The sequence below is a fragment of the Zootoca vivipara genome, chromosome Z1 (genome assembly GCF_965207765.1).
Source record: "Zootoca vivipara chromosome Z1, rZooViv2.hap1.1, whole genome shotgun sequence".
NCBI lineage: Eukaryota > Metazoa > Chordata > Lepidosauria > Squamata > Lacertidae > Zootoca > Zootoca vivipara.
Genome location: NC_142583.1, coordinates 70,071,097 through 70,098,501, shown reverse-complemented (window position 1 = coordinate 70,098,501; position 27,405 = coordinate 70,071,097). Strand labels below are relative to the sequence as shown.

At 47.6% G+C, this 27,405-nt stretch overlaps 1 protein-coding gene across 2 annotated transcripts in view; it reads left to right on the top strand.

The window, feature by feature from the left end:
- The window catches only part of SLC4A11 (solute carrier family 4 member 11), a 144,409-nt gene extending 117,762 nt beyond the window's left edge, over positions 1 to 26,647 (top strand). For both annotated transcript variants that reach the window (XM_035101166.3, XM_088661156.1), the window contains exons 14-20: positions 3,544 to 3,760; positions 5,978 to 6,084; positions 9,727 to 9,895; positions 14,150 to 14,323; positions 18,635 to 18,830; positions 23,380 to 23,549; positions 25,194 to 26,647. In XM_035101166.3, the coding sequence (XP_034957057.3) occupies positions 3,544 to 3,760; positions 5,978 to 6,084; positions 9,727 to 9,895; positions 14,150 to 14,323; positions 18,635 to 18,830; positions 23,380 to 23,549; positions 25,194 to 25,257 (1,097 nt within the window). In that variant the 3' untranslated portion in view covers positions 25,258 to 26,647. The remainder of the gene's footprint in view (positions 1 to 3,543; positions 3,761 to 5,977; positions 6,085 to 9,726; positions 9,896 to 14,149; positions 14,324 to 18,634; positions 18,831 to 23,379; positions 23,550 to 25,193) is intronic.
- Positions 26,648 to 27,405: the final 758 nt, after the last annotated feature.

The window sequence follows — 27,405 nt, the reverse complement described above, 5'->3', positions numbered from 1 at the left end:
CTCTGCTTTAGTCAGGAGGCGCCTTTTGTGTTCTTTAAAGGGCAATCTCTTAATCAATTTTCGTGCAGAGAGGGATTCCTTCAGCTGCCCTCTTGGGCCACATCAGCCCAAAGTTGTTAAATAAGCAGCAGTTGAATATTAAACGCTAAATTCCTAATTACGCGGCAGGCTTGGGGAGATACCTGCCAGTCAGTTATCATGAACCAAGAAATGGGAGCAGGAGTTAGAGTGTGTGCTTAGAATAGTTGGGAGGGACCACAAGGATCATCTAGTCCAACCCCCCCAATAATTCATAAATTTTTCACCCCACATGGGGCTCAAAAGAATCTCAGTCCCCTACCAACTGAGCTACCCCCATGCTTGTAGTGCCAGAGATCAGCAATGGGGGGATGTTTTTCAGCCTGAGGGCCACCTTCCTTGAGGGGCCACATGGCAGTGGGGTGGATGGGGGCAGGAGCAGAAGTGGGCGTGGCAACAGACCTGGCTCTTACTTTTCATAGCTGCCAAGTTATCCCTTTTTTAAAGGGATTTTCCCTTATGCTGAATAGGCTTCCTCGCGAGAAAAGGGAAAACTTGGCAGCTATGCTTACTTTTGCCCAGATGGGAATGTGGCCTTCAGCTTGGATGACACTGTTCCCCAGCCCAGCAGCACAAAGTTGGGAATAAGTTCTGCTGATGTCAATGGAAGCTCCAAGTGAGCACGGTTAGGAACGGAGATGCAAATCATAGAATCATAGAGTTGGAAGAGACCACAAGGGCCATCTAGTCCAACCCCCTGCCGAGCAGGAAACACCATCAAAGCATTCTTGACATATGGCTGTCAAGCCTCTGCTTAAAGACCTGCAAAGAAGGAGACTCCACCACACTCCTTGGGAGCAAATTCCACTGCCGAACAGCTCTTACTGTCAGGAAGTTCTTCCTAATGTTGAGGTGGAATCTTCTTTCTTGTCGTTTGAATCCATTGCTCCGTGTCCGCTTCTCTGGAGCAGCAGAAAACAACCTTTCTCCCTCCTCTATATGGCATCCTTTTATATACAGTATTTGAACATGGCTATCATCTTGGAAGGAAAGGTTGCAAAAAGGGCCGAGGGCTGTGGCCTTGGGTTTCTGCGAGCATTCCAGCAGGCAGCCACAAGTTCCCCACTTTATTATCAACATTTTATTATGATGTATTTATTAAATTTCTACGCCACCCTTCATCCAATGATCACAGGCTGGTTTACAGTATAAAAACACAAAAACCATACCATAATAACAAACAAAAACCTTCCCCACCACAGAATTTAAAAGGCCATAGATTGGCTAATTAGCCAAAAACCTGGGAGAAGAGGAATGTTTTTGCCTGGCGCTTCAAGTAAATAATTTATTATGTTTTTATGCCGCTTTTCAGTGAAACGAATTGCAAAGCGGCTTACGGACAATAAATGACAGTAACATGGTGGAACACCATAGAACATCACAAATGCAACACAAATCATATAGAAAAATTAGAAAGTCACCGTTTTATGGAGTTCTTCATGTGCACAGACAAAGGAGCCGAGACTCTAGGTGTTATCGGCAAAAGTTGGCTTTATTCATCCAAAGAATAGGAACATGACGTAAAGATCAGCCATTTTCCACAGACGTATATATATTGTGGCATTTCAAAGCTGCACGCATCAGATCTTAGGTTATATATTAAAATGACATACATGAGCTTCCAGGGAACAACAATTGAACTGGGGAACAATGGTTAGCAAACACCTGTGCTTAGCCTGCTCTTGCGTGAGACCATATCTACACTGTTTTCTGCTGCTCAGCATCTTTACCTGTTAACTTCGTGATGTCGTAAAAGGGTCTACGGCTCTTTTAACTCACTGAAAGGCGGGCCTTGGAGGCATCGTCCTGTTTTGTATACCCTTCCAACCAGTGACTGACCTGTGCCAGCTTGTTCCCTTCATGACTCTGCCTTCTTTCTGCGAGAACAATCTCTCTCTGGCAGGCAGAAAAATCTTCTCCACCTGACAGAACCCCGGACTTTGCATAACCAGCACCATGTTTTGTGTGGTTTTATGTGTGAGAGAGATGGAGCATCCTAAAGGTGTCTGAGCGAGCATAGAATCATAGAGTTGGAAGAGACCACAAGGGCCATCCAGTCCAACCCCCTGCCAAGCAGGAAACACCATCAAAGCATTCTTGCTTTGTCAAGCCTCTGCTTAAAGACCTCCAAAGAAGGAGACTCCACCACACTCCTTGGTAGCAAATTCCACTGCCAAACAGCTCTTACTGTCAGGAAGTTCTTCCTAATGTTTAGGTGGAATCTTCTTTCTTGAAGTTTGAATCCATTGCTCCGTGTCCGCTTCTCTGGAGCAGCAGAAAACAACCTTTCTCCCTCTTCCATATGACATCCTTTTATATATTTGAACATGGCTATCATATCACCCCTTAACCTTCTCTTCTCCAAGCTAAACATACCCAGCTCCCTAAGCCGTTCCTCACAAGGCATCGTTTCCAGGCCTTTGGCCATTTTGGTTGCCCTCTTCTGGACACGTTCCAGCTTGTCAGTATCCTTCTTGAACTGTGGTGCCCAGAGCAAGACTAGACACTTCTGGATTTAGGTCAGGTTCCCGATGCAAAGGCTTCAAAATATGAGACGAATATCATATTTCACAGACTAGGAGAGTCTGTGGCAGGGAGAAGTCCAGAATCAGAATCAGAAGCCGAAGTGGAGGAGGACAGAGACCAAGAGGCAGAGATGAGTCCAGCTGGTAAAGAGTCACGGCTATTTCCTACTCCTGCTGCGACGAGCTCCCCTCCCCACTTGTTTCCCAGGACCAGGAGAGGCATAAAGAGGGCAGAAGATAAATTAGGGTCATCGAGGCATAGTCTCAGATTGCTTGGGGGGAAAACCCTGGAGAGGAGGGGACTTAGGCAGCTGTGGGGAGGTGGGGGGACTTCAGTTTGAGCAACTGCTTCATGGTGGAAAGACCTGCCGGAGACGAGTTGCTGTGCTCATTAGGCATGACACCCCTCTGCAGATCCTGCTTTTTGCTAATAAAGACTTAGCTCAACTTGTTTGGGTGTTTCACTGCTGGCTCACTCCTGACAAAGAGAAACCTTGTGTGCTGAGCCTAGCACATAGTTCAACCAAAGATGTCTTCCTTTCCTTGGAAAGAGCAGAGAAGGTAACACAGTGGTACCTTGGTTTTCAGATGTCTCCGTTGCCGAATGTTTCGGTTTTCGAACGCCAAAAACCCAGAAGTAAATGCTTCTGTTTTTGAACGCGCCTCAGAAGTTGAACGGCTTCCTCTGCGTGTATCTGTTGTTTTTCACAATTTTCTCCGTTGAATTGGCAGGCCTCGGTTTTCGAACATTTTGAAAGCCGAATGGTCTTCCAGAACGGATTACGTTCGAAAACCAAGAAAGATTGTGTAATCCTCTGGAACAAAAAAACAAGTTCTCCACGCCCTTGTCCCTGTCCCAGTCCCACCTCTAGGTGCCACAGGCCTGGCTTCTATTAAAATGCACTCATTTTTCTTCTCTCTCTCTCCCTCTCTCTTTTAGTTTTTACAAAGTACTACCATTTTCCAAGAGTGCACAGCACACCCATTGATAACACCACCTTCTTCTTGAACATGTCAGCTGAGCGCTCGGCGCTGGGGAACCAGACGGACGCCCCCCCTGCCGCTACGCAGTATGGGCGAGAGACGGCCGTTCTTAGTCTCATGCTGATGCTGGGAACCCTTTGGCTCGGTCACACGCTGTATCAGTTTAAGAAAAGGTACGTCAAAGGTGATGGGGAGCCCGTGGCCCCCTGGGTGTTGCTGGTATCCAACTCCCGTCGGCCCCAGTCGGCATGACCAGTGATGAGGAATTATGGGAGTTGCAGAGCAGCAAAAATTAAAACAAAAACGGAATAGCAAAGCCAGACATATTACCAATACTTGGTGGGTTGCAAACATCTTAGAACCCTGTACATTAGATTGAAGGGGAAGGGCTGTGGTTCAAGGATAAAATGCTGCTTTGTATGTTGTGAACCGTCCTGAGATCTTCAGAAGAAGAACAGTACGCAAATTGAATACCTAAATGTGCAGAAGTTCTCAAGTTCAATCCCTGGCATCTCCAGGTCTCTCTTTTTTTTAAAAAAAATCTGTGTTTCAAGTATTTTTAATTTGGCTTATGTGCTGTGTTTTTGTTAGCTAATCTGATTTTACTCCTCCCTTCGCTAGAAATATAGATGCAAACTTAGAAATAAAAGCAGTCTAAATTGTTTCATCCATCCTATGTCCGTAAAGATTCCGGGGGGGGGGGGGAATGCCATCTCATTTCAAGCGAAGAGCTTCTTCACTAGACCTATGGAAGTAATAATGGGGTGTTAAGTTGCATCCTCCTCCCCCCCCCCAAAAATGCTTATCAGGTCAGATAGTTCAATTGCATTTATCAGTGTGTGGGTATCAAGTTAAGGAGTGGATTTTCGAGAAAAATCACACCCTTGTGTAACTTGCATGTGTTTGACACGGGTCATCGGAACGATCCTTTCCTCCGGAGCAAAATGTTTTCAAAGTTATGTGTTTCCTAGGCAACATGTGTGGGATAAAATGAAATAGATGCTTAGGGAAAGAACCGTGTGGTGAAACCCATCCACGTTGGTAAAAGACATGCAAAGTAATATGGAAACCTTTCTTCCAAGTGGGAAAGGGAACAAGAGAAAGAGGATTTAAAATTACGGCCAAATTAAGCAGAGGATGCATTTGACGCAGAGGCCCATGCCCATTCCCTGGTGACTCGCTTCCCTTGAGAGCATCCCAAAGCAATTTACCATACAATAAAAACATATATCTCTATCTCTATATCTCTCTCTACACACACACACACACACACACACACACACACACACACACACACTTTAAAACAACCACATATATAAGACATACAAACTGGGTTTAAATTCTCCATATGTTATGTGTACTGGTGATGGATTGGATGTAAATATTGCATTTATATCCCATGGCTGAAGTTACCCTTCAGAGGCCTGATTAAGCTCCAGTGATCCCTGTGAGCCAGAATCCCCCGTGGCCCATTGACCTCGTGGCTTTCTCCTCAGCCAAGGCATCCAGCCAAGATTTCCTCCTGCGGTATCTTGCAGGCCCCATCGCAGCCAAGTACTTCATGTGGTGAAGTAGCTGGACGTCAGGCTGCATCCATTGCAATCCTACTCAGAGCAGACCCATTGGAATGAATGCATCTAAGTTAGTCGTGTCCATTGACGTAGATCATAGATAATAGACTCATAGAGTCGGAAGGGACTCTGAGGATCATCTAGTCCAACCCCCTGCATTGCAGGAATATGCAGCTGTCCCATATGGGGATTGAACCTGCAACCTTGGCAGTACGTTTCCGAGCACAGTTCAAAGTGTTGGTGCTGACCTTTAAAAGCCCTAAACGGCCCTGGCCCAGTAGACCTGAAGGAGCATCTCCACCCCCATCGTTCAGCTGGGACACTGAGGTCCAGCTCCGGGGGCCTTCTGGCGGTTCCCTCCCTGTGAGATGTGAGGTTACAGGGAACCAGGCAGAGGGCCTTCTCGGTAGTGGCGCCCACCCTGTGGAACGCCCTCCCACCAGATGTCAAGGACATAAACAACTATCTGACTTTTTGAAGACCTCTGAAGGCAGCCCTGTTTGGGGAAGTTTTTAATGTTTGATGTATTTATTGTGCTTTTAATATTCTATTGGGAGCCACCCAGAGTGGCTGGGGAAACCCAGCCAGATGGACGGGATACAAATTATTATTATTATTATTATTATTATTATTATTATTATTATTATTATTACTATCAGCAGCACCATGCTCTAACCCACTAAGCTATCCAGCTGGGTCTGCTCTGAGTAGGACCAGTGCTGTATCCCACCCGCCATGCAGGCATTTTAAGCCCTTGAAGCAGAAACGCTGTATTCCTTTGCCCTGACATGAGTATTTTTTATATATATATCCTTGCAGCCCTTATTTGCACGCCAGAGTCCGCGAAATCCTGTCCGACTGTGCCTTGCCCATTTCTGTCCTAACCTTTTCCGCCGTGGGGTCTTACTTCTTCAAGGAAATAACAAGTAAGTCTTTGGTCTCCTCGGTTCGCTTAGCAGAGGGGAAGGCAGCCGGGAGGTTTTGGGGATCGCAAACATGCCGGAAGAAGGTATAGCTCAGAACGTGACTCCCAAACCCCAGAGGGTCCCCGCCTGACCCCCCCCCCCAACCCAAATAAATCACCTCCCAAGTTCACAGTCGGCGTTAATTCATGCAGCGAGCTAATCAGACGAGATGATATCAGCAGAGGTTGTTTTGTTCCTGCGAGTTATTCCAGCCTGTAATTTAATTTCAGCATAATTAAAATGCTGCTCTTTTGCATTGTTTTATTATTATTATTATTAAAGTCCTGATCCTCCATATGATTCTGGCAAGGGAACAAAAGGCTCGCCTAATTGCCAAAGGCAGGAAGGCTTGTCAGCAAACATACAGATGTGCTGGTGATGGGTTTGACCTGTGAGCTCTTCTCTCCGTCTGCCACTTAATATTTTCCTAATTGAAACGTGCTGATGGCCTGGGACATCTGCTAGGACTATCAGATGCACAAGGAAACCTGAAAAATTATCCAAGGTCCCTCTTGGCCAAGCGGGTCACCTTTTCCACATCAGGAAGGCAGGAATCGCCTGCCCCAGTGATGACGCGCATGGGAAATGTGAGGAAATGAATGGAGGAGAAATTAAGAAAGGTTCCTCTCGCCCCCCCAGGTGACCATCATTCCATTCATTCGGAACTGGAAAGTGGGCAGCTTTTGGTTGCGTGTGTGCATGCCTGCGCCCTGACTTCCTTAATGACAATTGCTCCCTTGCCACCTGTCAGAAAGCAAACTAATGTGGGGTATTTTGTGGAAATCCCCATTGCGCAGCTTGCAAAGGAACAGCTTCAGATGCGACTCAGCTGCTGAGATGGGAACTGGCCCAAGCGCTGGAGGGATGAAAGATTTAACTCTGGTGTTTTGCCTGAAGCCGTTGGCTGTCTTCTGAGTGTAGCCGCTCTGGTTTCTAGTCGCACAAACACACAAATGCCATCACACACCCAATGAAAACAACAGCTGCCAGCTGTTCTTCCTGCTGCGTACGGAGAACGGGGAAGACTGACATTGCTGTTGCTGGTCAACTAGAATGGCCAACAGTCTTCTTCAACCTTGGATCACCATCGGCTGTTTGACTACAACACCCATCGTCCCTAGCTCTCTTAGGCAAAGGGTTGGGGATGATGGGAGTTGTAGTCCAACAATATTTGGAGAACACCGAACTGGAGGACATGCTTCTTCAACTCTTGCTGGTCTAGGCCTGCTTTGGCTATGTAGCTTAAAAAAATTAGGGGGGGGGATGGATATTGTAGGTCCTGGTGGGGTTTAGGGGAGGGTAAGGAAGAATGCCAGAGTCGGTGCCACTGCTAAGGAACTCTAGGGATCTTGAATAGATCTTGCCTAAGAGTCACAATTACATGGAGAGAAGTCGTTTTCAGAGCAAACTGCAATATTCTGCATCATACATCTACTGTAAAATGATAACGGGAACAGCTTCTGTCAAGACCAGAGTCCAGATTGCAGGTGGCCCATGACCCGTAGCATTGCACCAAATGTCCATTTGGGGGGCATTATTATTATTATTATTATTATTATTATATTTATACCCCACTCATCTGGCTGGGTTTCCCCAGCCACTCTGGGCAGCTCCCAACAAAATATTAAAAACACGATAAAACATCAAACATTAAAAGCTCGCCTAAACGTGGCATGGCTGGTGGCCTGAATTTGTGCATGATAGGCAGGTCAAACCACGCTTGGGATTCCAGAATGGTTCGTCCTAAAGGAGAAGGCTTGGACCACCCACCTCCAGTGGAGTGAAACTGAACAAGTGACTTGCAAGGCTGCATTTCTCATTACAGAAGTCTGCAGCTAGTTCACTCCTGCCTACTCATCTAAAATTGCCTCCGTCCAACAGGGTTGCATGGACCCTTGGTTCAGATTCTTCCAAAATTGGACTTCCCGTCCCCAGCTGTATACCTGGGCTCTTCCAGGTGACCCATTGAATCCTTGCCCCTAGTTTCTCAGGAATTTCAAAGAAACCTCCACCACCCCAAAAAAGAAAAAGATCAGGGCAGTTTTGCAAGGTCCCGTCCGCCATCTTGTTTCAAAATGGTATCCATTGGTTGTGATATTGCAGGAGTGATCAAATGTACAGCAAACAAACAACTTTCCAAACAAATGTAGTAGATCCACCCTGATTTGTTTGCACAAATTTTGAGCAGGTGTGTTATCTCTTTTTATTACCTCAAGGGCACACTCTTCCATTGAGAGACGGATGACAACTATTACGTTTATTGAACATTCATTCTTCAAGTTGCACATGACATTGCCCAACATCATTGTTTATCCCACAATTCCCAGTCCATTTTCCTTTTTATCCCAATTTATTTTTATTAATTTTCCAAATGATTACAGATCAAACCAACTTACAGTGGTACCTCGACTTACGAAGGCGATCCATTCCGCGGCGCTCTTCGGAAGTCGAAGCGTCCATTTTGCGCATGCGCGAAGTGCGAGTTTGCGCTTTGCACATGTGCAGACCGTGTGTGCCGCTTCTGCGCATGTGCAGAGTGCGAGCGCAGCAAAAATACTTCCGGGTTAGCGGACTTCGGAAGTCGAAACCTTCGGAAGTCGAGGTACCACTGTACTTTAGTTTAATACAATTTCTTGAAATCAAGTTTCCCGCTCCTGTTGCAAACCTATGTCGATCATTTCCTTCTGTAGCCGCATCATTTCTTATTTAATGTCCAACTGATCCTTCACTTGTCGTTAGTCCATTCTTGCAGCTGACCACATTTTTTTCCTCCTTACCAAAAGCGCCCCAGTCCCATCTTATAAGTATAAAACCTATTTCACATGTGTAGCCTTTCATAGACATTGTTGTTTCAGACCTGGTGTGCTGGGAGAATTAATTACTATCTTCCATTGTTCAGTGCATTTTCCCATCTCTGTTCTTGCTGCAAAAAGACCACCCCCTTCCTTTTTCTTTCTTTGGAAATGGGTTTCTTGCACAAGAGCAGCGAGTCCACTTTCTTTCCGCAGCCTAAGTTTGCCCGCAAAACCATGGCAGTCAGACCAGTCAGTTTATTTCTCCAATCTGATATGTGAGTTTTGTGGAATTGGCGAAAATAACAGCAAATATTAGAGGCCGCTCAAATCAGGAAATAATTAAAGAATGGGAAGGAATCAAGGAGTACATGAAGATACACTGCTTTGGAACTGATATATTAATAGAGGAGGTATAAATCATACAGGGGGAAATTACAAAGAATAATATAATGAATTGGATGATAAATTAATAAAAATTAACACAACTAAAGGAGAGAAATCAAAAGATTGAGATCACACATGGGTGAGGGGGAGTTGGGGGAGGGAAAAGGGAGAATGTATAAAGTGGGAATGTATTGATTTTTTGATATAATTTTTTAAAATTGTGTTGATATTAGATTAAAGAGAGAATTAAGGTTGGAAAATGTATGGTATTAGAAATTCCGATTTAGATTTGATAGAGGGACTTTGTTTTTCTTTGTTTTTTGAAATGTGATGGTTGTATGAATAAAGGTTATTAATAATAATAACAATGGCAGTCAGGAAGCAGCTTCTGAAGAAGCCTTTACTTCCTGTTTGTGTCTTTCAGTGTCTAAGTTTAATTACAACCCATCGGAGAGCTTGTTCGTGTTGGCCCCCCTCCTAGATCTCTCCATTGGGTCCGTTATGAGTGCGATGGGCCTGGGGTTCCTGCTCTCCATGCTTTTCTTCATCGAGCAAAATATAGTGGCATCACTCACAAACGCCCCGGAAAACAGGTATTTTGTGTGTGTGTGTCTGTTTTGTGTTAACCTGTTCCGTTATAATTCTTCCACTTCAAGCAAGTTTAAGAAGGCAGTGGGGTGGGGGTAGGGGCGAGGTGCATGCTGGGAGGCCTCACATCAAGCTCTGCCTCCTTCACTATGAGGACTAGACACTTGGAATTCCAGCATCTTTGCTTTTATTATAAAGAAATCTCGCTGAATTATTACTTATTCAGACAATTTGTGCCCTGCTTAATTACATTTGTCTCTAAGCGGTATACGAACGAGGAATGCAACACAACGGGGCTAGGGGCAGATTTAGTTTACAATCATAGAATCGTAGAGTTGGAAGGGACCCTGAGGATCATCTAGTCCAACCCCCTGCAACGCAGGAGGATGCAGCTGTCCCATACGGGGATCGAACCTCTAACCTTAGCGTTATCAGCACCACTCTCTAACCAATTGAGCTATCCAGGCTAAGCTGGAAAGAGAGTGAAGAAAAGCGGCTAAAGCAAAACTCACCAAATCCAATTAAAATGCTCACTTTTTAAATTTTATTTGGCCTCTAAATCCAACCAAAAGCGCACAGTATCTAAGCACAGATCAATATTTTGGGTTCCAGCTCAGTCGGACAAACAACGGTTTAGAATTCACGCTGAAGATGTTGCCTGAGTTACTGAGTTATCTCCAGCACTGTTGCTCAGATTTGAAAGACACGTTTCAAATCTGTGCGTTGCAGAAATTCCATATGTTTTTCCAGACAGTTGCCATAATTCAGCCTCGCCCAGTATGGTGCCCCCCTCCAGGGTGCGGGTGTTCATCTGATACACCTCTCCAGCCCCTACAGCCTGTCTGTGCCTGCAGAATCCTGGTCCCCCAGGTGCCAGGCAGCATTGACCGAAGGCTGTGAATATGAATTAAGAGACTGGTATATCCAGAATCCCTTTCAGCCAGAGATAGAGACCAGCACAGAGGCGTAAGAGCCTGGCTGCCAGATCGATCAGGCCAGTGGCCCAACCAGTCCAGCACACCCTGTTCTCGCAGTGGCCATCAGATGCCCCAATGGGAGGCTTCCCACCCTCCTCTCCAGTCTACAAGTCCCTCAAAGGGATCTGTGCCGCGGAGCTGCTCTCCCACGCTGCTGCTGCTGCCGTCATCGTCACTTCATTCCCCCGGCGCTTGTGTTTCCCTCTGTGCCGCCCAGCAGGCGTGTGAGCTCAAAGTAGGCCAAGAAATAGAACGTGCTCTTGCTTTTATCTAGCGGAGAGCCCTGATTTATGCACAGGCTCTGCAGCGCTTGAGAATTCCCTTTGATGTTTCTGAGCTAACTAGAACCAAGCGGAGCGTCATATGCTGGCTGGTAGGAGACAAGGGTGTTAGTTCTTCCTCCTCCTATCCGACAAGAGGCTTTCTGAATTTTTTCTTTCTGGGGAGAGAGAGAGAGAGAGAGATGGTGTCTATGTGTCACGGTCCGGTCGGCGGGCGGTTGAAGCCCTGATTGAGGACATCAGGACCAGAGGCAAGATGGTGATGTAGAAGCAGGAACAGGTGCAGGGCTGAGGGTCCAGCAGCAGGCAGTCACAGGGTCAAGGAGCAAGGCAGAGGCGAAGGTCTGGGAGTCGAGGAGCAAGGCGTCAGCAAGGCAAAGGTCCAAGGGTTGAGGATCAAGGCGTCGGCAAGGCAAGGGTCCAAGGAGCACCAGAGGCAACCAGGCAGGGATAGCGTTGCTGTGGCAAAGAGCTGAAGGGAAATGCTGAGCTTTTATCCCTCCCAGCTCCTGCCACCAGGTGCAGTGAGGTATCAAGTGGCCTCACCTGAGTGACCACTCCTTGCCTCTCCAGCACAAGCTGAGGTCTTCACCTGAGTGGCCACTCCTTGCTTCTCCAGCACAAGCTGAGGCAGGCCCCAGTCCTGCAAAGCACTACAGGCCCCAGAGCCTGACTCCTGCCCATACTCCTGACACTATGAGCCCCAGAATTCACCAGAATACAAGGCTCTCTCTTTTTAGCCTGGCCACTACTGCACGCTTTGCACCTCTCCAAATATCCCCACACTCCTCTACCACCTACTGTGTTTCTCTGAAAATAAGACACCGTCTTATATTTATTTTTCCTCAAAAACAACAACAACACATGGCTTATTTTCAGGGGATGTCTTATTTTTTATATTAAGTATAGTACAGTTTAACCTACAAGGTTAAACTGCCTATCACTATGGCTTATTTTCGGGGTATGGCTTATATTCCTTGAATGCTTAAAAATCCTGCTATGGCTTATTTTATGGCTACGTCTTATTTTAGGAGAAACAGGGTATTTGCAGCTTTTCACATGTTCTTCAAAGGCCTCAGGTGCATGGGGGGGGGGGCTCCCAGGTCTTAGTTCTGACATCCCATTGCCCTGTTCTGGCCCTCTCCCCACAAAGGGCCCTGTGCCCCCAATTTCTGGGGACAGGAGGCCCTGTGCCCTTAGAAGACAGATTTGGAAATGCACATCCAGAAAAATGCACACAGCTTGGTCTAGTACAGGCACCTGATCTCACAATTCCCAAGGAAGCAGCTCTGCTGGTCCCATGCCTCTTATCTGGTCAAGAGCTTAGCCCAAGACCCTGTTTTTTCAGCCCAGAGCCCCATCTTGGACTCTTGTCTTTGGGTGTCCACGCTCGCCTCTCCATCGCTTGAAGTTTGCCGTCACCATTCACGAACCGCAGCCAATTCTAAGTTGCCTGTTGAAACTGTCCTGAGCCCAAGGCTCCTTGCTGATCTGTCAACTGCAGCACCATTCATTCATTCATTCATTCCACTTGTGTCCCACAGTTCCTTCAAGTTACTCAAGGTGGAGTACATGCTTTCCCCCTCCCAATTAATCTCCACCACCACCCTGTGGGGTAGATTAGGCTGAGAGACAGGGTCTGACCCCCAAGGCCACTCAGTGAGATTCCTGGCGAAGGGTGGATTTGAACCCTGGTCTTCCAAGCCGTAGCCTGACACTCAGACATGGAGGTAGAAAAAGGGGTTGTTGGACTCCAACAGCCAACATGGCCAGGAGTCAAGGATGCTGGGTATTGTAGTCCAACAAAATCTGGAGGGCATCAGGCTGGCTAGCCCTGCTCTAACCACTGCACCCCCTCCCTCTTACCAAAGTTCCCTGCCTCTAGCCATTTCTCCGTCTCTCCCTTAATGACATGATTTTTTTTCTAAATGTAAATAGCTGCAGCCTTCAGACTCAAACCCTGACAGTGTTTTGTCTTGGCATTATGAGCAGCCAGGCAGTCTTTTCTGACCTGTGGTCTGGGCTTTGTGTTAAAAGACATGCTTGGGGCAATAGTATAGGATGTGAACAAGCTCAGAGGTTATTGTGGGCCCAATGCAGACGGGGCCAAGAGCACGTTTAGCTCAGTTGGTAGAGCATGAGGCTCTTAATCTCAGGGTTGTGGGTTTGAGCCCCATATGGGGTGAAAGTTTCCTAAATTGCAGAGGGTTGAAGTAGACTTTTCCTTGTGGTTCTTTCCAACTTATCGATTCTATTATTACTATTACTATTATTATTATTATTTATTATTATTAAAATGTGTATACTGCCCTATACCCGTAGATATCATGGCAGTTCACAACATAAAATTACAATATAAAAAACACAAAATAATAAAGAACAGAAACAAACCATTAATCCCCACTTCCACAACACATTTAAAAGGGCGTTAGAAGTCAAATCAGCCCAAGGCCTGGTGGAAGAGGAACTTTTTTGCCTGCCGGATAAGGTTGTATAATGAAGGCGGCGTCAGGCAAACTTCCCTGGGGAGAGCATTCCACAAACAGAGCCACTGCAGAGAAGGCCCTGTTCTCATGTTGCCACCCTCCAAACCTCTCGAGGAGGAGGCACACAAAGGAGGGCCTCAGAAGATGACCTCAGGGACCGGGTAGGTTCACATGGAAAGAGGCGGTCCTTGAGGGATTGTGGTCCTGAGCTGTTTAAGGCTTTGTAGGTCAAAACCAGCACTTTGAATTGGGCCTGGAAACTAATAAGCAGCCAGTGCAGTTGAGCCAGGATTGGTGTAATATGCTCTAACCGTCTTGCCCCAGTGAGCAACCTGGCCATTATGATTTTCTGTGATTCTCTTAAGTCTCTTGTTTTCCAAGTACATAATGCTCTGTGTGACCCAAGAGGCTTGCTGTGCACTGGGGGGGGGGCTGTTCTGACTCGGGTCTGCTTGCTGCCACCTCCCGGCTAGCATGCATGCATTTACAACTGTACTAACAAGAGTTTATTTCAGGTTAGTGAAGGGAACAGCTTATCACTGGGACCTCCTCCTTGTGGCTCTGATCAACACAGGGCTCTCCATCTTTGGGCTGCCGTGGATCCACGCTGCGTTCCCCCACTCGCCGATGCATGTCCGAGCCCTGGCCTACGTGGAGGAGAGGGTGGAGAACGGGCACATCTACGAGACGTAAGTCGGGGCGAACGTTTGCTTGCTTGCTTGCTTGCTTGTTTGGAGGCCAGGGCAATCGACAGCGTGTGAAATATAAGACAATGAATTACAATCAGTGCTTCTTTTTCTGGGGAGATGCAGGGACATGCGTACCCCTAAACATTTTGTGTTGCCGTGACTGACCGACGGGCGGACTGACATGCTAGCTGTCTCCGCAGTAGCAGCATGGACTGGAGCGCCCTCATTCTCCCCGCCGGTGCCCAGAGAGGGGAGTCTGGGGTGGCCACAGTGGAGGCGACGCCACTGCGCCTCCTTCTCTTGCCAGGCTGGAGCCAGCCGACCAGCGCTCGCTCCTCCTTGCTCAAGCTGAACCTGCCATTGCTGGGGCCTTCCCGTCCTCTCAGCGCCGCCGTTGCCTTGAGTCCCTCGTCCGGGGGTTGGGAGGGAGGAAGGGGGTGAGGGGGAAGGGGAGCAGCAAAATGAAAGCACCCCTAAACATTGTTTTAGAAAAAAAGCACCGATTATAATAATAAAAAATAAGAGCAGCCTCCTGGATCAGGCCCAGGGCTCATCTACTCCAGCATCCTGTTCTCACAGTAGCCAACCAGATGCCGCAACACGATAATCTATTAAACATTAAAAGCCTCCCTGAACAGGGCTGCCTTCAGATGTCTTCTAAAAGTCTGGTAGTTGTTTTCCTTTTTGACATCTGTTGGGAGGGCGTTCCACAGGGCAGGCGCCACCACCGAGAAGGCCCTCTGCCTAGTTCCCTGCAACTTGGCTTCTCGCAACGAGGGAACCGCCAGAAGGCCCTCGGTGCTGGACCTCAGTGTCCGGGCAGAAGGATGGAGGTGGAGACGCTCCTTCAGGTATACCGGACCAAGGCCATTTAGGGCTTTAAAGGTCAGCACCAACACTTTGAATTGTGCTCGGAAACGTACTGGGAAACGTACTGGTTCCTTCTAGACACATAATCAGATATCTTGCAGAGTAAAACACAGAAGGACTGAGGCAGAGGTGTGTGCTCCCGTGATCCCAACACTCTTTGCTGGAATGCATAAACACAGTGACTGCACAGAGAGAGGAATAGAAACCAAGAGCCCTCTCCCTTTCTGCGGTTTCCAGCGACTGGTATTCAGAAGCATTGCTGCCTTTGACTGCAGAGTCAGAGCACAGCCGTCATGGCTAGTAGCCGTTGTCTGATCTTTTTTCCACGCCATCCGAGCTGGTGGGCAGCTGGAGGAGGGAGCTCCATAGTCCTTGCACTGCATGAAGAAGTCCTTTCTTTGACCCATCCTGAATCTTCAAGCATTCATCATCATTGGGTGCCCCCCAGTTCTAGTGTGACGGTGATGATGATAATTTATATGCCACCCATCTAACTGTGCCACTCTGGGCAGCTTCCAACAAATTGAAAGCATTGAACTGCAACACAGAATCTCAGGATTGTCCTCTGTGCCCATGATCAGATGAACTATTTTAATTTTAAGAAATGCTGTGACCACTAGAGGGCGCCCTGCAGTTAGGAACATCTATGTTGGATGCATAGTCTATTCGTTATAGTTGGCTGCAAAGAGGGATTTGGCAGGAAGGCTGCATTGATCAGTGGCTATAAAAGTGAGCCTCTGGGTTCAGAGGCAGTCTGGGCCACTGAGCACCATTTCCTCGGAGCAAAAGGACAGGGCTGTTTCCTTCAAGCTCCACTTGTGAACTCACCTGAGGAATCTGAGATGCTACAGCTGTGATCTGAACTAGCAGAGTGCTTTGGGAATAGTAGTAGTAGTAATTATTATTATTATTATTATTATTATTATTATTATTAATTTAATAATTTTTATTTATACCCCGCCCATCTGGCTAGGTTTTCCCGGCCACTCTGGGAGGCTCCCAACAGAATATTAAAACACAATAAAACATCAAACATTAAAAACTTCCCTGTACAGGGCTGCCTTCAGGTGCCTTCTAAAAGTCAGTTGTTTATTTCCCTGACATCTGATGGGAGGGCCTTCAAAGTTCAAACTTTCATTAACTATCTTGTGCCGAGGGTCTCGAGGGACAGACAACGCAGATTTAACGAAACTTTGAAGTGCTATAAAATTAAAACCGTTTGAGAGAGGAAAAAAATTTAAGGGGGTTTCTTTCAGCCATAAGGGAAGTGTGTACACCAAGTTTCAACATATGAGACAGAGGGTGACAAAACACTCTTTTTTGTGTTGATTTGATGTGGAATGACCCTATCACCTCTCTCTTAACCCCAGGGATCCCTGATTAAGGGGTCTGTGGCTGGGACCCTGGCAAAGACCTGCCCAAGATACTGCAGGTCTGTATCTGACACCCTTTGCTGATGCTGCTTAAAAACTCTCGACATTCTCCCTGCCCAATTTGCCGCTGGCCGGACCTGGAGTTTGCAAGAGGGATGCTTGGCGCATGTGAGCTCACTTTAAATTCCCAAAAGGTTGCCCCCAACTTGCCATTTGATATTGGGAGTTGTGCCAGTGTTATCTCCCGTAATCCACATCAGGGCTGAAGTTCCTAATCCCCCCATAGAAATTACACTTTGTGCAGCTTCATTTGGCGCTATAAACAGGATGATCCTTGAAGTTCGTCAGAACGCCTGGCCCCCTCGAGGTGATGGGTTTTCTGTTTCTGCTGAGATGCCCTTCGATTTTTTTCACTTTCCTTTGGTTATTTGGATGCCACGAAAATGAAGGAAATCAATTCCCTCCTCTGAGATCTGGTAGCTGCTGCTTGGAGAGGATCAAAAGGCAGGAAAGGGGGATTTGAACCGTTTGAAGAGATTTTGTGTAGCGTGCCGCAAAGGCTAAATTAGTTTTAAGCTCTGAATGTGGGAACGAGAATAAGAGAATTGCTGGAGAAAGAAAACACATTAATTGTGCGTCTAGAGAAGCAGGGGCTTTGGCCAGTATACATTAGGCACTTTCAACAAATCCTGTACCTTGCTAGCCAAGAGAGCAAAATGCAGTGGCACACATCCCTGAAAGCCCATTTAACTTTGGAGATTTCTTCAGATATTGTACAAATAAGAAGCCTGCATTTCCCAATCAATAAGGACTAGAAACTTGATTTTTATTTTTAATTGAAGGTATTCTCAGGATGCTGAATTTTTTTCTTCTTGCTGCAACTCCAGATCCCAACCTTGCACAGAACCCTTCAATTTCCATAGCATTTTGGGTGAACATAGAAAGCTCCCTTAATGCCTTTTCAGACCCCCTGGTCCCTCTATCTTAGCATTGTTTCGACTTCCTTGCAGGATTCCAGGTCAGGGACTAAGTCCTGCACCTCCAAGGCGCTCACTATATAGCAAAACAAAAAGTAGGTAAATGCCCCAGGTATGGTCCAGAATCCCGACTCTAGTATGGGACTTGTTTCACACATGCATGCAGATCGCTTGCTTCTTCTGTTTACCCAAGGGTCCAGCTGCCTGCATGTGAATCAACGGGAGATAGCTCAGTGAGCTAGTGTGCGGTGCTGATAACGCCAGGGTTGCAGGTTCGATTCCCGTATGGGACAGCTGCATATTCCTGCATTGCAGGGGGTTGGACTGCATGATCTTCAGGGTCCCTTCCAACTCTACAATTCTGATTCTATGACTCCTGCTAAGTACCAATTTCAGCCGGAATAGCGGGAGCGATGCAACGCTCAGTCTGCGGTGGCTGATCTTCGATGGCTCCTCCTCTCGTGTAAATCACCTCTCGGCACCCAGGCATCACGGGTACCCGGGGTTGTTGTGGTTCTTTGACGTCATTTGCTGTTTACTATTAGATTCTAATGGATTGTTGAATTTCGCTTTATTTGATACAAGTTGTTTATTTTAAAGTTTTTCTGACTTTTTTTGTATTGGATCAGATTGTTATTATTAATGTTTGACATTTCATTATGTTTTTATATGTGTTGGAAGCAGATGGGCGAGGTATAAAAATAAAATAAAATACAGTGGTACCTTTGGTTTTCGAACATAATCCGTTCCGGAAGACCATTCGACTTCCGAAACATTCAAAAACCAAGGAGCAAAGGACGGTCTGCAAATTCAAGAGAGATTATTGAAAGAAAACTCAGCGGAAGCCGTTTGACTTCCGAGGCGCGTTTGAAAACGGAAGCATTTACTTCCAGGTTTTCGTCGTTTGAAAACTGAAATGTTCGACTTCCAAGACGTTTGAAAACCGAGATACCACTGTATTATTATTATTATTATTATTATTATTATTATTATTATTATTAGTTCTCTAAAACACTTGCACGCATCCTTGCGCGATGGGCACTCTTGCTGCTCAGTAACACGTCCCGCGTCTGTGCTTCCTCCCCGGCTAGGATCGTGAGCGTGAAGGAGACCCGGCTGACCACTCTGGTAGCCAACTTCCTGGTGGGCCTCTCCCTGCTGCTCCTGCCTTTCCCGCTGCAGCTGATCCCAAAGCCCGTCCTCTACGGCCTGTTCCTCTACATCGCCCTGACCTCCATCGACGGGAACCAGCTCTTTGAGAGGGTGGCCCTCCTGCTGAAAGAGCAGGTAAGTGCACCAGGGGGGCCACGGGGAGGGGCTCGGACTTGGCAAGCTGCGCAGGATAAGGAGCTGAGGCCCCGGTGGACCTGCACGCCTCCATTTCCTGAGGAAGCTCATAATCACAAGTTGATTGCCGCAACTTGAAAAACACGGCCGTTAAAGAGCCTCTGATTGCTTTTTATGATCTTCCCCCTCCTCCTGCCACCACCTCTGCCGCCTCACGCTCTGTTTGTTGTCTTGGCTCCGCTCCGGCACCAAAAGCCCTGCAGGCGAAATGCCGCCGGGACGGTTGCCAGCAAGAACATCCCAGTCATCCGGTCCGGGGGGAAACGGCAACTTTCGCCTCCTGGCACCAGAAGCGGCCTTGGTCTTGCCCTCTGCTTAGGCAACGGCTCTCTGTGTAAGCCTTTCCGAAATAAAAGGGGCCCCTCCCACACTGCGGTCGCCGCAGCAGGGGTGCCGTTTCCGCAGCAAGCGAGACCCTCTCCGCAGGGGCAGGACACTGGCTCAGATTGAGTGGGCTCCCCCCCCCCCACTGCTGAGCCAAAATCCAATGGGAAATGACTTTTAGCAAGGCTCTCGCTTGCAGTTACATGTGGTTTTGTCCCCGTGGGCCAGTCGTTTAGTTGTGTCCGACTCTTCGTGACCCCATGGACCATAGCACGCCAGGCACTCCTGTCTTCCACTGCCTCCCACAGTTTGGTCAAATTCATGTTCGTAGCTTCGAGAACACTGTCCAACCATCTCGTCCTCTGTCGTCCCCTTCTCCTAGTGCCCTCAATCTTTCCCAACACCAGGGTCTTTTCCTGATACAGAAAAATTATTATTATTATTATTAAATGGCTCAGGACCATAATACCCCAATGACCGCCTCTTTCTATATGAACCTGCCCGGACCCTGAGATCATCCTCTGAGTCCCTTCTTTGTGTGCCTCCTCCACGAGAGGTCCAGAGGGTGGCAACACGAGAACGGGGCCTTTTCTGCAGTGGCTCCCCATCATGGGATGCTCTTCCCAAAGAGGCTCGTCTGGCACCTTCATTATACACCTTTAGTTGCCATTTGAAAACGTTCCTCTTTAATTGACATCCAATTTTTTATATGTGTAGGGGAGTAGTGGTTATTGGGTTGTTTTCATTTGTATTTTGTGGTTTTATATTGTGATTTGATCCTGTGAACCACCCTGGGACCTGCAGGCAAAGGGCTGTCTAACAACAACAACAACAACAACAAATTAATTAAACTTATTTGGAGCTCAAAGCAACTTAGAACATCAGATAAATAGCACATACATTAAAACCAATATAAAATGAAGCAGAGAAAAATCCAAAGCACATTTGTATTTTTAAAAGGCAGGATCAAAACGTCCCACCCACTGAAAGAGGCCGCAGATAATTACCCTTCAGCCTGGCAGTCCATCTGCAACCTTCTCCTTTCTGTTTCCTAACGCAGGAAGGTTAACCAGTGCCCTGTTTGTGTGTCCCCAAGGCTCTTTTTGTGCCCACAATTTCTGTGCTTCTGATTGCAACCTCTGGCACTGAGTTATATACCTCTCCCTGCAGTAACGGAAGGGTGCTTGTACGGTACAGCTGTGAGTTACGGGCACTGCGATGCGGATGTCGCAAACCACTGCCTCAGCAGCCAGAAGGACTTGGGCCTCCCAAACTCCTAATGGTTTCACACCCTCTTGAAACTCCCTCTTCAAAGTCCCCTCCAGCTTTCCTTGATGGTACTTGTTGACCGCAGGAGTCGTGCCTGTATTTAGCTGCCGTTGAAGTTGACTTCCCATGTTGGGCTGGTGTCCAGAGCATCCCTGCCACAGGAAAAGACAGTCCCAGCATGCTTTGGGAGGGGGGCATTGAAAAACCCACCGGCAGTGCCCTGATCAGAAGGCGCTCAGTAGCATGAAAGGAAGCAGCTGGGGAGCAGGAAGCTTTTATCTGCTTCCACAGCAGAGGCGCCCGCAGGACCAGGCTGGGCAGAACATCTCAAACAGCTGGTGATTTATTCCTAACACATGGAAGCCCAGCTGTGTCTTGGGAGCAATGCTCTGGCCAGGCCAGGCCACCCCCTCTTTCCCTGCTTGTTGCAAAGAGCTGCTTCTTGACCACAGCATCTATTTCCATTCGCCTGCCTTTGTTCTAGCCATCCCTGCAGGCTGTTTTAATTGGGAGCTCGTCCGGACTTGCCCTCGCCACTGAATCGGAGCAAACGGCAACTGGGTTTTCTCTGGACTGACAGGAGGGCGGAAGTGGCGCAGCAGCAGCAAAGCGGCTCGGAAACCCGTGCTATCTAGGCATGGGACCGGCACAATTCTGGATGAGCCCTGTTTGTGTGCAAGGCTTCTCACCACCCCTCTTTCCCAGCTGAATAATAATAATAATAATTTTATTATTTGCAGCCACTCGTGGCTGTTTTGCCATGATCTTCATTCTGTTAATCGGCAATGTCCAACCGGTCAACCGCGATCGGCAAGTAGATCACAAAGGTTCTTTAGGTCGATCGTGGTAGTAAAAAAAGAGATCGACTGCTAGTTACTAAGTGATCTTGATGCACCCTGCCCCCAGCGCTCTGCCCCATTGTCTCTGCCAACGCCCTTGCGTTTTGTGTTTTTTCACTGTGGATGAGCGCTTGAACGCTACCGTTCCCCCAAAAAGCTTGTCACTTCCCCCTTAAAAAAAAAACTCAACTGCTGCCCAAAATATCTCAACAACTCTCGGCTCTCCCCTTAAAAAAAGCTCAGCAGCTATGGGCAATGACAATGGGTAGATCACTGCCAGTTTTATTATACTGGGAGTAGATCACAATCTGTATAGAGTTGGATGTGCCTGTGTTAGATGGAGAGCTTGAGCACACAGATTGCCAGCGGCACAAATTTCGCCACTGCGACGAGAGACAGAGAGAGTCCGCGTGTCACGCTAAACTTTGAATGATGCCTTAGCTCAGGTACACGGAGGTGTGATCACACTCGCTTTGCTCCTCCTGCAGAATCGCAGGCAGTTGTAGTTTGGGCCTGTGGCAGAAGGTCTTGTCGTCCCAGCAAATGAGTGGCTGCAGTGGGTTGTTTTGATTTTATGATGCTGACTTCTAGGTTGCAGCAGTGAACTCTAGGCCCTCAGTCCAAATGACTTTCTTTTTAAAAACCAGTGAAAACCAGTAGATTGTGGCTAAGCTTTATTACTGTTATTTTAAACAAAATAAGGTGCTCTCTACAGTCGCGTTCACAAGTTGATTTGATAAAGCGCCGAACTGGGGCAGAGGGGCTGCCCCCAGATGACAACTGAAGGGAGAGAAGGAGACCTTCTTTAGGAATCAGGCTCTCTGGTCCTTAACTGGGGTTCCCATTTGATCCTGTTCCCCATAGGACCTACAGCTCACTAGTGGAGCCTCCAAGGTGCCACATCCCCCCCCCCACCCAGGACAGACTCACAAGGATTTAAAAAAAGAAAAAAATACTGGCCGCAAAACTGGTGTGGAAATGTATAGAACTGACTGTAGAGACTGGGAAAGTGAGGAACTGAAAAGAGACAATAACAAGCAGATTTGCCTATGCCTGGGACATAACCACACCGGGGGGAGGGGGGGTGTTGCCGTTTCTGGCTGCTGAGAGTAGGTGGGTTACGAGCTCTTTATAGTGTGAGTGGGCGTTATTAGTGCCAGTTCTGGAGTGACTTCTAATACTTGTTTAGTTATTTTGCCTATTCATTGTATGATTGCTGTCCAGGAGAGTTGGCTTTTGGGGCATTCCCACCACATGTGGAGGTATGTGCCTGTGGAGGTGCATCCTCTCCAGCATTTTGGTGAGGCTCCCAGGCATATTAGCCCTAGTTTCCATGGTGTTAGGTACCATCTGCTAGTGAGTTTCAGAGTGAGTTCTTTCCTCTGATCCCACCCCACTCACCATTTCCCCCTCCCCCTCTCCTCCCTCCCTCCCTCCCTCCCTCCCTCCTTCCTTCCTTCCTTCCTTCCTTCCTTCCTTCCTTCCTTCCTTCCAACTGTTTAAACCAATTCATGGACCAAGAACCTGCACATTGACCACTAATAATGGAACACACGTTGCAGATATTTTCCCACATTTACAGTGGTACCTCGGGTTACGAACTTAATTCGTCCCGGAGGTCTGTTCTTAACCCGAAACCATTCTTAAACTGAGGCGCGTTTTCGCTAATGGGGCCCCCTGCTGCCGCCACTCGATTTCTGTTCTCATCCTGGGGCAAAGTTCGCAACCCGGAGCGACTACTTCCGGGTTAGAGGGGTTTGTAACCCGAAGTGTTTGTAACCTGAAGTGTTTGTAACCCAAGGTACCACTATATTATGGTATTTTTGTGATATACAAATGACATGAGAAAACTTGGCATACTTGTTTGTAAAACATTGTTCTTGTTTCTAAAACCCAATTTAAAAAGATTATTATTTTTTATGGCACAGCCCTGAAAGGCCAGGAAATCTCCTCACAGATTTTCTCCTGGAACCAGCTCCTCTGATGAAGGGTGGGGTGGTGGTGGTGGGGGGAGTGTGGCAGCCTCAGTCTCTTCCTAACACCCTTGTCATTTCCAGACAGCCTACCCTCCGACGCATTACATCCGCCGTGTGCCCCAGAGGAAGATCCACTACTTCACGGGTCTGCAGGTCCTCCAGCTCCTCATCCTTTGTGGTTTTGGAATGTCTCCACTGCCCTACATGAAGATGATCTTCCCCCTCATCATGATCGGAATGGTCCCTATCAGGTATGCGCTGAAGATGTGCTACTTGCCCAAGAGGGCTTTGGGCTTGGATAGGGCCTCTTTTATCCTGCTGGTAGTGAGGTGTAGTGGTTAGAGCAATGATGGCCAAACTTTGGCCCTCCAGCTGTTTTTGGGACTACAAAAACTCCCATCATCCCTAGCTAACAGGGTGGTCAGGGATGATGGGAACTGTAGTCCCAAAACGGCCGGTGGGCCGAGTTTGGCCATCACTGGGTTAGAAAGTCAGGCTATAAGAGCCGGGCTCAACCAGGGTTGAAATGCGTGCTCAGCCATGAAATGCGCCTTGGTGGGCGGATGGGGCGGTAGACAAGCTACTACAGTGGTGCCTCGCTTAACGAATGCCCTGCTTAACGAAATTTCTGCTTAACGAAAGGTTTTTTCTAGTGGAGGTTGCCTCGCTAGACGAATTCGTTTTACGAAAAATTCGTCTAGCGAATCGCGGTTTCCCATAGGAATGCATTGAAATTCAATTAATGCGTTCCTATGGGCAAAAAAAAAAACCAAAAAAAAATAAATGCATTCCTATGGGATTCGCTAGACGGATTTTCCGTTATAAGAAAAGACCCGTGGAACGAATTAAATTCGTCTAGCAAGGCACCACTACCTTTTTCAGCCTCACCTACTTTGCAGGGATGTTGTGAGGAGCAAAATGGGAGCGGGGCAGGGAAGCATGTAAGCAACCCTACGCTCATTCAAGGAAAGGTGGGGTGTAAATATTTAGCTGGCATCGGTCTGTCTCGGGAGACAACAGAGGAGTGCGCCTTCGGAGGTGAAGTCAAACTGTTGGAACTTGCAGTGCCTGCTGTGACAGGTTTTGTTGCAGCTGGGGCAGAGGAAGGTGTCCGGTTGTGCTGCTGCAGATGCACCAGGCATTTCTTCTCCCTGCGCTCCTCCCAGCAGTCACTCCTCCTCTGCTCACTGCTGTGGGTGCACAACTTGACTCTCTGCCTCCAGGCACTGCGGTCGTCTGCAAGGGTTGATGTTGCAGACATCTTTGTAACACAGAGCTGGTCTGCCAAGAAGTCTGGTGCCGGAACCCACAGAGATCACCTTGGAGATATTATATTATATTATATTATATTAATTGCTATTATGATGCATTTCTCATTGCAAATTATTCCGGGGCCTTTCTGCATGCGCAGCAGATTCTCTTCCCGGGTCATAAGGGAAAGACGGCAGCTCAGAGATGGAGCATCTGCTTTCCATGCAGAAAAGCCCCGAGTTCGACGCCCCAGGTAGCTCTGGGAGAAATTCCCTGCCCTGAATTCCCGGAGAGTCACTGCCAGCCAGTGTAGGAGGTGCTGAGCTCTTTGGACCACTGGTGTGGCTCGGTGCAAGGCGCTTTCCTGTGTCCTTGCAGTGCGCTAGGTTCAGATAATAATAATAATAATAATAATAATAATAATAATAATAATAATAATTTATTTATACCCCGCCCATCTGGCTGGGTTTCCCCAGCCACTCTGGGCGGCTTCCAACAAAATATTAAAATGCAGTGGTCTGTTAGACGTTAAACGCTTCCCTAAAGAGGGCTGCCTTCAGATGTCTTCTAAAAGCCCGAAAGAGCCACGCGGAAAGTCTTCTGCTTAGGGCAGAATCTAACGGTGTCCCCCTTCTTCCACCCAGGTATAACTTGCTTCCAAGGATCATTGAAGCGAAGTACTTAGATGCAATGGATGCTGAGCACTAGGAGAAGAAGCAGCCTTGTTTCCCTTGCATCAGCCAGCGGGCTTCTCTCTTTTTCAAACGGAAAGGAAGCTGGCGTCTGGCTGGGCGACTCGTCGGAAGTTTGGTTTGGTCCCCGAACCTCTCATGACTTGATTTTTGTACTCGTGCACAATTGACTACCCAAAGGCATGTTGCTAGAGACCAACCAAGTGCCCAGATTTCAGGGGTGGGGGGTTTGGGGTGGGGTGGGGGACCAGCGCTCTTTGAAGCTGGAGTGGCAAGTGTGCTTTACGGAAACCCCAAAGACAAGAGTTTGGCATTGCGTCCCCCTGCTTCTTTGTTTTAGGGAAGAGGCAGCGCCGTTTTTATAGACATTTTTGACACACACACACACACACACACACACACACACACACACACAAACACCCACACCCTGTACTGTGCTGCTCTGCGAGAGTAAGTAAGACGCTCCTTTTTAACCTGACAGAATTGCAGTGTCCTCTGGGCAGTTCCCCCCGCTTCTTAATACAGCCTCTCATACCAGGAGCCCCGGAGATCAGTAAGTGGCTGACTCGGTCGAGAGCCTCCAGAAGACCATCGTGGAGCAGAGCCAGGACAAGATTTTGCTCCAGTTCTGTATCATATTCTGTCTGGGAGCATTGGGGGGGGGCATCTGCATGCCCATTGATGCAGAGGCTGCTCCTGGCTTTCGAGCGGAAACCCAGAGGCAGCTGCGCGAATTAGCCGAACCCTCTTGCAGACGGTCCTGACTTGGAACAGCAGATTTGCACGATGGCGATTGAACCCGGCACTGAAACATTGGGCAGAATCCCTCTTCCCTTCCCCTTTGCGTAAAGTACTACTTATGTGTACATATATACATAGCTAATCTAGATTTGTGTATATATTTTGCATATAAATGTCCTGGGTGATTGATGCCTTCCCACCCCCTTCCCACCAGAGAGTGAAAGGGTTCTTGTGCAATCAGTGTTAACATGTACTGTATCTTGCCATCAACTTAAATCCTCTCCTCCTTCCTCTTCTTTTCTCCTTTGCACTTCCTGCTCTTTCGCACCTCTCCTCCTCTTAATCCTAGCCCTTTGGCTCCATCGGTTTTGATTTGCTCTCGGCATTTAATTTTAATGTACAGTACATAGTGAACATTGGAGTCCTGGGCAGGGGTTTGTCTCCCCGCCCCGTCCCCCCAAGGCTGTGTTTCTGCTGCTTGTCTCTGCCCTGTTCCAATTTTGTAGCTAACCTCCTCATTCCCCCCCTGCAAAACATGACATTATATTTCTGGAAAATCCGAATGCTCCTGATGTCTGTTTTATACACTGCGGGGCCTAATTATAATTTGTGTGTGCGTGTTGTGTGTTCCAGCCTGTTGGTCCCGCCTCCTTTTTTATTTTAAGTACTGCAAAAAAAAAAGAATCAAAAATCCATATTGTATTAGGCATACGTGTCAAGCTCCCCCGTAACCTACACTTCCCAATGTTCCTCTTCCTTGCAAGGTAAGATTTTATTTTATTTTAAACCCTTTTTGCAAGAAAGAGCTAAAGACTTTGCAGAAGGCTAGATGTGGCGTAACAGTGGCAGGGTTGTTCCTGAACCCAAGCCGCTGGTTGGAGAGGCTTGATGTCTGTAGATAGTTCGATAGTTCAGAGTCAATGATGTTCCCAGTTTGGCCTGCATAAACAGCAGGTGAGGTGTTTTATGTTTCAATGGTTTATCCTCTCTCTCTCTCTCTCTCTCTCTCTCTCTCTCTCTCTCTCTCTCTCTCTCTCTCTCTCTCCCCTTACATTTAGAAAACCAGATGTCAGGGAGATGGATTCTTGGCCCAGGAACAGTGTTCAGATCACAATGGACAAGCACACTTGTTGCAGCCCAGTGCAGTAGAGCAGTTCTAAGTTAGCTAGACTTGGGCGAGCTGTTGTTGTTTTAATAAGGCCTAAGATATCATTGCGTTCTGCTGCATCTAGAAGCACCACTTAGGAAAGAGGTGCCCTTGGGCTGCAGTGAGAACAATGACCAGATAAAAGAAATTCAGAGAGGTTGTCCCTTTGGCCAACTGGGTGCTCCCCGGATTATTCGGGCTACAACTCCCAACTGCGCTGGCTGGGGCTAATGGGAGTTGCAGTCCAAGACGTCTTGAGGGCACCCGGTTGGCCAA